The 10,392-nt window shown below is 41.1% G+C and overlaps 1 protein-coding gene across 1 annotated transcript in view; it reads left to right on the top strand.

Annotated features, from left to right (window-relative positions):
* The window catches only part of NUCB2 (nucleobindin 2), a 92,245-nt gene extending 86,820 nt beyond the window's left edge, over nt 1-5,425 (top strand). Inside the window, exons 13-15 of the mRNA XM_011992949.1 lie at nt 4,006-4,176; nt 4,775-4,856; nt 5,284-5,425. Coding sequence (XP_011848339.1) covers nt 4,006-4,176; nt 4,775-4,856; nt 5,284-5,291 — 261 coding nt within the window. The 3' untranslated portion in view covers nt 5,292-5,425. The remainder of the gene's footprint in view (nt 1-4,005; nt 4,177-4,774; nt 4,857-5,283) is intronic.
* Nucleotides 5,426-10,392: the final 4,967 nt, after the last annotated feature.

Below are 10,392 nucleotides of genomic sequence, written 5' to 3'. Positions count from 1 at the left end.
GCCTCCCAAGTAGCTGGGATTACAGGCATGCACCACCATGCCCAGCTAATTTTGTATTTATAGTAGAGACAGGACTTCTCCATGTTGGTCAGGCTGGTCTCAAACTCCCGACCGCAGGTGATCTGCCCACCTGAGCCTCCCAAAGTGCTGGGATTACGGGCATGAGCCACCACGCCTGGCCTCATGTTACTTTGTTTTTTTTTTATTGTTGTTGTTGAGATGGAGTTTTGCTCTTGTTACCCAGACTGGAGTGTAATGGCAGAATCTCAGCCCACCACAACCTCTGCCTCCTGGGTTCAAGCGATTCTCCTGCCTCAGCCTCCCGAGTAGCTGGGATTACAGGCATGTGCCACCATGCCCGGCTAATTTTTTGTATTTTTAATAGAGATGGGGTTTCTCCATGTTGGTCAGGCTGGTCTCGAACTCCCAACCTCAAGTGATCTGCCTGCCTCGGCCTCCCAAAGTGCTGGGATTGCAGGCCTGAGCCACCGCTCCCGACCGTACTTTTTATATCTTATTTTATTGCCTGTCTTGAAAAGTTGTAATTATTATTTTATTTATTTTTAGTTATTTTTGATTGGTTCCTTGTTTGGCCTTTCTACTTAAGTCAAGAGAAGTTTATATACAGCAATTACAGTGTGATATTATTCTGTGTTTTTCTGTGTGCTTACTGTTACCAGTGAGTTTTGTACCTTCAGATGATTTCTTTGTTCTCATTAACATCCTTTTCTTTCAGATTGAAGAACTACCTTCCACATTTCTTATAGGACAGGTCTGGTGTTGATGCAATCCCTCAGTTTTTGTTTATCTGAGAAGGTCTTTATTTCTCCTTCATGCTTAAAGGATATTTTCAGTCAATATACTATTCTAGGGTAAAAAAAATTTTTTTCCTGTCAGTGCTGCAAATATTTCATACCAGTCTCTCTTGGCCTGTAAGGTTTCCACTGAAAAATCTGCCACCTGAGACAGAGTCTTGCTCTTTTACCCCAGTTGGAATGCAGTGGTGTGATCTTGGCTCACTGCAACTTCTGCCTCTCAGGTTCAAGTGATTCTTGTGGTTTAGGCTCCCGAGCAGCTGGAATTACAGCTGTGCGCCACCACCTCTGGCTAATTTTTATATTTTTAGGTGAGATGAGGTTTTTCCATGTTGGCCAGACTGGTCTTGAAATCCTGGTCTCAAGTGATCTGCCCACCTCTGCCTCCCAAAGTGCTGAGATTACAGGTGCGAGCCACTACGCCTGGCCAGGATCCTTTCTTTGTACTTGACCTTCGGTAGTTTGATTATTAAATGCCTTGAGGTAGTCTGACGTGAGTTAAATCTGCTTGGTGTTCTGTATTTTTGTACTTGAATGTTGAAATGTTTCTGATAGTATTCCTTTGAATAAACTGTCTACCCTTATCTCTTTCTCTGCCTCCTCTTTAAGGCCAATAAAACTCCTATATTTGCCCTTTTGAGGCTATTTTCTAGATCTTGTAAGCATGCTTTCATTGTTTTTCATTCTCTTTCATTTGCGTCCTCTGTATTTTCAAATAGCCTGTCTTCAAGCTCAGTAATTCTTTCTTCTGCTTGATCAGTTCTGCTATTAAGAGACTCTGATGCATTCGTCAGCATGTCCATTCCATTTTTTAGCTCTAGAATTTCTGCTTGATTCTTTCTAATTATTTTGATCTCTTTGTTAAATTTATCTGATAGAGTTCTGAATTCCTTCTCTGTGTTATCTTGAATTTCTTTGAGTTTCCTCAACACAGCTATTTTGAATTCTGTATCTGAAAGGTCATATATCTCTGGTTCTCCAGGATTGGAACCTGATACCTTATTTAATTCATTTGGTTAGGTCATGTTTTCCTGGGTGGTGGTGATGTGTGTAGATGTTTGTTGGTGTCGGAGCATTGAAGAGTTAGAAAGTTATTATAATCTTCATATTCTGGGCTTGTTTGTGCATGTCCTTCTTCAGAAAGCTTTCCAGGTATTCCACGGGACTTGGGCCCAAAGTCCAGTAATTCTGTGATTTTTGCAGACTCTTAAAAGTACCATCTTGGTGGTCTTGGATAAGATCCGGAAGAATTCTCTAGATTACCAGGCAGAGACTCTTGTTCTTTTCCCTTACTTTCTTCCAAACAAATGGTCTCTCTCTGTGTGCTGAGCCACCTGGAACTGGAGGTGTGGTGATGCAAGTACCCTTATGGGCATCACCATGGAACTGTGCTGGGTCAAGCCTGAAGCCAACATGGCACTGGGCCTTGCCCAAGGCCCTTTCCTTCATGGTGGCAAGTTCCCCCAAATCCTGAGTGTGTCCAGAGATGCTGTCTGGAAGCCAGGAAATGGAGTAAAAAACCCTGGCAATTTACCTGATGTTCTATTTTACTGTGGCTAAGCTGGCACTCAAACCACAGTACAAAAGCCTTCCTGTTCTTCACTCCTCTTTCCATAGGCAGAGGATGCTCTCCCTGTGGCCATTACCACCACCACCTCTGGTCCACACAGGGTTCTGCCAGCCACTGCTGATATTTACTGAAAGCCCAAGGGCTTTTCTGTCACCTTGCAGTAAATGCTGCCAGGCCTTTACCCTTCAGGGAAGTGGGCTTCCCTCTGGCCCAAGGCGAGTCCAGAAATGCTGTCCAAGAACCAAGGCCTGGACTTGGGGACCTCAAAAGCCTGCTTGTTGCTCTACCCTGTTGTGGCCAAACTGGTACCTAGGGTGCAAGACAAAAATCGCCTTTACTTTCCCTCTGCTTTCCTCAAACAGGGGTCTCTCACCATAGCCACTACAGCTGCGAATGTGCTGGGTCACCCCAAAGCCAGCACGTCTCAGAGTCCAAGACCCAGAGCATACTCCCTGGGTCTTGCCGCTGGTTATTCAGGGCCCAAGGGCTCTTTACTCAGCAAGTGATGAAGCCTGCCAGGACTGCTCCCTTAAGGCAGCAGTTTTCCTTTTGGGCCAGGGTATGTCTAGAAATGTCACCTGGGAGTTAGGGCCTGGAATCAGGACCTCACAATTCTGCCTGGTGCCCTATCCTACCATGGCTTAGCTGGTATCCAAGATGTAAAACAAAGCCCTCTTTACTTTTTCCTCTCCTTTCCTCAAGAAAGGAATCACTTTCATAGCTGCAAGCTGTACTGCCTGAGGTTGGGGGAGGGGTAGCACAAGCATCCCCTTAGCCTCACCAGCTGGTATCTCCCCTGGTCACCTGCTACCCTAGTTCACTGTCTCTCAGCCCAGCCTAGCACTAGGAGTTGCCTAGGAATTATAGTCCTTCTTTCCTAGACTGCCTTTCAAGTTTACCTAGGGCCCCAGAGCACTTCAGCCCGCATGGTGAGGCTTGCCAGGAAATTCAGTACCCATTGCTGGCATGGGCGATTCTCCTCTGGCTAGGGCTGGTTCAAATGCTCCTATGCATGGTCACTGGTGGAGCCCAGCACACCTTTATTCTCTGCTGTGACAGGGCAGCACTGAGTTCAATGTAAAGTCCCCTAGTCGCTATGCTCCTTCCCCAGAGGGCACAGACTCTCTGTGCTGCAGGTCTGCTGCGAGGGAGTGGGGGAGAGGTGGCATAGGTGATTCAAGACTGTCTCTTTGGCCCTTCTCAATGTCTTTGTAGGTGATATGAAGTTGAAACCAGGTACTCTGAGTGCTCACCTGATGTTTGTTTCTTGTGCTTTTCTGTGTGCAGACAGCTGTTAAAATTTGGTGTTTCAGTGAGGATTGGGGGGGAATGATAAATTTTATTTCTCTTCCCACGTTCTCTTTGTCTCTTTTACCCAGTTCTCACTCTTTGCCTTTAGTCGTCAATCCCAGAAGAGAATCTCTGAGTTTCTCTTCCTGTTTTTTCTTTTGTTCATATGAGTACATAAATATATATTACTTATTTCCCCTTCCTTCTTACCCCAAAGGCATAATCCTATAGATACTCTTTTATACTTTGCTAACCATAGAATTTTAAAGCTCAATCAGACTTTATTGTTGTAGTTTTGAGATTATTCTTTCCTCATTTTTTTTCTTTTAGACATTAGATCAGCAACAGTTCTTCACAGAGGAAGAACTAAAAGAATATGAAAATATTATTGCTTTACAAGAAAATGAACTTAAGAAGAAGGCAGATGAGCTTCAGAAACAAAAAGAAGAGCTACAACGTCAGCATGATCAACTGGAGGCTCAGAAGCTGGAATATCATCAGGTGGCATTTTGTCAAAAGATTATGGCATTAAAAAAGATTTTAGGTTCTTTGTTAAAAGCCTGTGTTTTTGTAACATATTTCATTGTACTATAGTACACTGCTATTGCTATAGTATTTTAAATTTTAATACTTTAAAACTGTTTTGTGGAATATTAATCTAAATTTTATTTTATATTACTTTATTTTATTTTGAGACAGCCTGTCTCCCAGGCTGGAGTACAGTGCTGTGATCATAGTTCACTGCAGCCTCAAACTCCTGGGCTTAAGTGATCCTCCCACGTCAGCCTCCCCAGTAGCTAGGACTACAGGTGTATGCCAGTCTTCCTGGCTAATGTTAATATATTTTGTAGAGACCAGGTCTCACTATGTTGCTGAGGCTGGTCTCGAACTCCTGGCCTCAAGTGATCCTCCCACCTCGGCCTCTGAAATTGTTGGGACTATAGGCGTGAGCCACTGCACCTGGTCAAATCTAAATCTTATCGTTTGAATATCTTTGTTTTAGAAAACAATTTTCAGTTACTTTGTTGTGCTTTGTCAAAGGTCACACATATGATAGAAAATCAAGTTATACTTTTAACTTTCGTTTTCCATTCACCAGGTCATACAGCAGATGGAACAAAAAAAATTACAACAAGGAATTCCTCCATCAGGGCCAGCTGGAGAATTGAAGTTTGAGCCACGTATGTAATTTTGTTTGATTATTTATTTAGGAAAATAAATTATTGTATCAATTGAAGTCCACATTTATTACAAATATAATTTCAAGTCATTAAGGTAGTATGTTATTTTCTGTGTGTTTTTTCTAGTATTAGAGCAATTTAGATTACAGAAAAATGAAAATGCCTCCAAAAGTTTTATGCAGCAGCAGATTTTAAGTGCTGTATCATTTGTATAATTTGATAACCATATTTATGGTAAAATGATTTATTTCAACATTATTTGTAATTCTTTCTAATTATATTAATCTTACCAGAGAACATGTTTTTAAAAATTGTAATCTATAATTAGCTAAGCATATTTTTTAAAACAAGTATATTTGTATATGAAAGAACATTCAGAATAAAGGAAGATACTTTTAAAATAAGAACTTTTTTTTTTTTCCAACAGACATTTAAAGTCTGAAGTCCACCAGAGCTCGGAAGAAAGCTGTTAACTCAACATCTATTTCATCTTTTTAGCTCCCTTCCTTTTTCTCTGCTCAATAAATATTTTAAAAGCATATTTGAAATAAAGGAAGATACTTTTTAAATGAAAACACTTTTTTGGGGACCCAGATATTAAAGGATTGAAGTCTATCAGAACCAGGAAGAAAACAAACTCACTGTCTGCTCTCACATTCACACGTCTCTTCTATTTTTTTTTTTTTTGTTCTCCTTTAGTGATTTAATTAAGTGGCTTTATGCCATAATTTAGTGAAACTATTAGGAGCTATTTAAGTGAGAAAACTCTGCCTCTTGCTTTTAAATTAGATTGCTCTCACTCATAAACGTAGATATTCTTTTATGGGTGCTTATCATTCTTTCAATAAATATTTCTTTGATATTAACAATTCTGAAAAGGCCATAGTATTTCCCTGTGTTTCCTGGTAACTTTTTTCTACTTTTGGCAACCTCAACTGCTAGAAATTCTTCACCTGAATCATTTTTGCTACCATTTCAGGTCATTTTTCATTCTTTTTTATTTTGCTCTATACTTTATCATTTAAGATTAGGTTCTGTTACATATAACAGAAAAACCAAAGATAACAGTGGTTTAAACTAAATAGGAGTTTTTTTCTTACATAAAAGAAGTCTAGAAGTAGGTGGTGTCCAGGTTCCTATCTTTCTGCTCTGCTATCCTCAGTGCATGATTTTTATCCTCAGGTTACCTCACTCTCACTGTTCAAGTTTGCTCCTGGAGGCAGTGGGGAAAGCAAGAAACTGGACTTTCTCTGCTTGAGTCAGCTTCCCTGAGGCCATTTTCCAGAACCAGTAGCACCTGAACTTATGTCTCGACCAGAACTGGGTCACACTGATGGCCACACCTAGCTGCTAGGGAGGCTGAGAAGTCCATGTGGCAATGTGACCAGCTAAAAGTTGGATTATTTTACTAAGGAAGAAGGGAAGAGGGAATGTTTGGTAGGCAACTTTCAATTTGAACCTCAGCCACCCTTGTTGGCTACCTAAATTTCTGTGTACCATCTTCTTCCGAGATAGAAAACACTCACCCCTCTCTCCCTGAAGAGAAACCACGAGAAATCCAGCCCATTATTGCATATTAGATGAAAGACGATGCTATCTGGAGGCAGTCCCCTCCGTCATGTTAGGGTGTGGCTTCTTGTGTTCTGGCCACCTACAAACTGAAAGACAAGTTTTCTGCCCCAAGAGTGCCAGATGCATAATGCAAAGGTGCAGGAAAACTCACTTTGAAGCTTTTTAGAGACAGGGTCTTACTGTGTTGTCTGGTCTAGAGTACAGTGGTACGATCATAGCTTACTGCAGCCTTGAACTCCTGGGCTCAAGTGATCCTTCCACCTCAGTCTCCCTAGTAGCTAGGACTACAGGCACACGCCACGAACGCCTGGCAAAACATTTTTTTTGTAGAGATGAAGTATTGCTACGTTGCTCAGGCTGGTCTTAAACTCCTGGTCTCAAGCAATCTTCTCCCCTCAGCCTCCCAAAGCACTGGAATCACTTGGTGTGAGCCACCATGCCCAGGACCCCTAAAATGGATCTTTTAGAAAAGGGGAGAATTAGAAATACAGTGGCCACTGATCCATAGCAATTGGAAAGTACTGCTTGGCAAAAATAATTAAATCTCTCTGCTGTAGTTCATGAATATATTCCTTGGTTTGCCCATCAGGCAACCCCTGATTCACCTTTCTGAGAGGAATTCTTTATCTAATGTCCTCAGGGGGCCTTGGTTTTACTTTCTGGGTGGTTTTTATTGTACATTAATTTTCAGACACAGTCTGCATGGGCATTGGAAAGTATATCCTTCTTGGAGGCTGGGCAGCCTTAGCAGTTTATTTCCTATAATTGTGTCTGGGGGCAGGCTTGGGAATTAGAGTACAGATCTGTAACAGTATAGATCTGTTGCAAGCCAGGTTTGGGTTTTTGTTGTTGTTTTGTTCTGTTTCTTGGCCAAGTGGATTCCTAAAAATTTAGTAAGTTTCTGGTCTGTTGTCTTCAGTCATTTCCATGGACAGTTTTAACCAAGGTAAAATACATTGTTTTTAACAAAGAACCTCATCATTTACTTGCTGGCCTCTGTGTGCTCTCCATCCTCTTTGTTCTCACAGGAATGGTACCTCCTTGAGATCCTTTGAAACTGTAGGCTTGCATGGAATGGCAATAGTCTTAATCTGGTCTCTTCCCCTAGGATGACTCCTATTATTTGGCAGAAAATTCTAAGGGAACGTTCTTGAAAAAGGTTGAGAAAGTTTTAGTAGCTCCCTCAGAGCCTTTACTTATAAATGTTTCACTTTGGAGTACAGTAGTACTTGACTTTTTCAATTCTTCAGGGCTCCAGATTTGGGTCTTGGTCAATTTATATGGTAGACAAAGAGCAATTCTCTCAGCAAAGCTATTTTCCCTTGCATCACTGCAGACGTGTTAACCTTAGTCCAAGTCACATATCTCTTTAGGGCTTTGCTGAAAAGAGGCAAGAAGCAGCCAACACATGCTAGCACTCTGAAGTTCTACCACCTTCGTCTCTGTGGCAGGAAGTCTCAACCTCATCTTGACCTCTGTTGGCAAAAGTCTCACTGCCCAAAGCCCTACCTCCTCAACTAAGCCAACCCCAGATTTAGGGCCTTTGACTTGCTGCGCCTTACTTCTAGCTGCCAAATTCTGTATAGGTCAAGATTCTTGGCTGTAGGCAATGAAATCTTCTTTAGGTATTAAACAGAAGGAATTGGTGAATGAGTATAGATAGGTCACAGAATCGATGGGAGGGCTGAGGAAACAGACCTAGGCTGAGCTTCTAGGAATTATGTCACAAGAGTAGGCTGTTGAAGGAGCTGCCGCTTTTAGAACAATCAAGAAGCTGCCTGCTGGATTAGGAAGCTGCCTGCTGGACTAGGAAGCTGTGAACAGTTGCCAGTTCCAGAGCCACACCACCTCTGCCATTCTTTATGCCAGCAAAAATAGATACATGTCTTCCTGCCTCTGTCCCCATGTTACTTGGTTCTAAGTAAAAGTCTCAAGTGAGTGAATCTGATGGACTGGACCAATCATATCTGAAGCCCTAGCTGCAAGGGAGGTTGGGAAATATAATATTCAACTTTCCTACCTCTGTGTGATAGGAATGCATGTTAAAAGCTACCCTAGGCTGGGCGTGGTGGCTCACGCCTGTAATCGCAGCACTTTGGGAAGCCAAGGTGGGTGGATCACCTGAGGTTAGGAGTTCAAGACCAGCCTGGCCAACATGGTGAAACCCCATCTCTACTAAAAATAGAAAAATTAGCTGGATGTGGTGGCACACACCTATAGTCCCAGCTACTCAAGAGGCTAAGGCAGGAGAATTGCTTGAGCCTGCGAGGTGGAGGTTGCAGTGATCTGAGATCACGCCACTACACTCCAGCCTGGGCCACAGAGCAAGACTCTATCTCAGAAAAAAAAAAAAAAAAAAGAAGGCTGCCCTAGCACCTCACAAGTTTACATTGTTTCACATAATAATTTCTAAACTCTTAGTCCTTATTTTATAGATTTTTAGATAATCATTGCATATTCCTCCAAACATACTTAAATAATTGATCCCAAAATTAAATAGCAGTTTAGGAAAGTTATTCTTATATACAGCTTTACAAAACCTACAAAAACCACTCAATGTAGTAATAGTGCTTGCTATGTTTTTTAAAGAAATGAAATAGAATCTCTATTGCTTAAATTATAAGCAATAGAATCTCTATCTATATTGCTTAAATTGTAAGCAATATAGAAAAATGGTTTGGAATATCCTTTTGTTGATGACTACTATCTGTGACATGAAACTGATAAGACATTCTTTTGGGTAAACGTTTAACCACAGTTGGTAAACTGGTTAAATCAGGAATTAATAGGAAGAAATAGAGTAATTTCTTGAAATGCTTTTTTGGCTCGAGTAAATGATGGATATTAATGTAGAAATATTTCACAGTTTCCAGCAAACTAATGTAATTTATATTATTCAGAAAAGAATTACTAAGCCTAAAATTATGGATTAAGGAATTATAATTTTTTTGAGTACTGGGCATTTATGAATGAATATTATTATTATTATTTTTTGAGACAGAGTCTTACTCTGTCACCTAGGCTAGAGTTGCAGTGGCATGATCTCGGCTCACTGCCACCTGTGCCGCCTGGGTTCAAGCGATTCTCCGGCCTCAGCCTCCCAAGTAGCTGGGATTACAGGCACCTGCCACCGCGCCTGGCTACTTTTTGTATTTTTAGTAGAGACGGGGTTTCACCATATTGGTCAGGCTGGCCTTGAACTCCTGACCTCGTGATCCACCCACCTCGGCCTCCCAAAGTGCTGGGATTACAGGCATAAGCCACCGCGCCTGGCCTATTATTTCTAAGAAAGTTGCAAACAGTATTCTTTTCAGTTCTGTTAGAAAGTATTGGTCTTGTGTTTATACCATTCTTCTTCATATTTCTTTAGTTATTAAATGTCTTTGGTTTAGCTGAGTTAGTGAAATTTATTAGTAATTTGAAGTTTTGTTTCACATATGAATTTTCATGAAGCATGTGCATTTTATAATATACTTAAGTAGAGGCTGAGCATTCCTTATCCACAGTGCTTGGAACCTGAAGTGTTTTGGATTTTGGATTTTTTTTGTGGCTGGAATTACAGGCGTGAGTCACTACACCCAGCTAATTTTTGTATTTTTAGTAGAGTCAGGGTTTCACTATGTTGGCCAGGCTGGTCTCAAACTCCTAACCTCAAGCGATGTGCCTGCCTTGGCCTCCCAAAGTGCTGGGATTACAGGCGTGAGCCACCACGCCCAGCCTGCATTATACTTTTATTGGTTGAGCATCCCAAATCTAAAAATTAGACATCTGAAATGAGCATTTCCTTTGAGCATCATGTTGGCACTCAAAAAGTTTTGGATTTTGGAGCATTTTGGGTTTCAGAATTTTGAATTTGAGAATCTCAAACTGTATATATAATTAAAATTAGATTTTGAAGGATTAGTCTCTAGAATATTTAACTCTTACTAAAGACAACTACAATTTAGAAGTAGTGGTAAAAAAA

This window comes from Mandrillus leucophaeus, unplaced genomic scaffold, assembly GCF_000951045.1.
Source record: "Mandrillus leucophaeus isolate KB7577 unplaced genomic scaffold, Mleu.le_1.0 Scaffold420, whole genome shotgun sequence".
Classification (NCBI taxonomy): domain Eukaryota; kingdom Metazoa; phylum Chordata; class Mammalia; order Primates; family Cercopithecidae; genus Mandrillus; species Mandrillus leucophaeus.
This window is presented reverse-complemented; position numbering and strand designations above follow the sequence as displayed.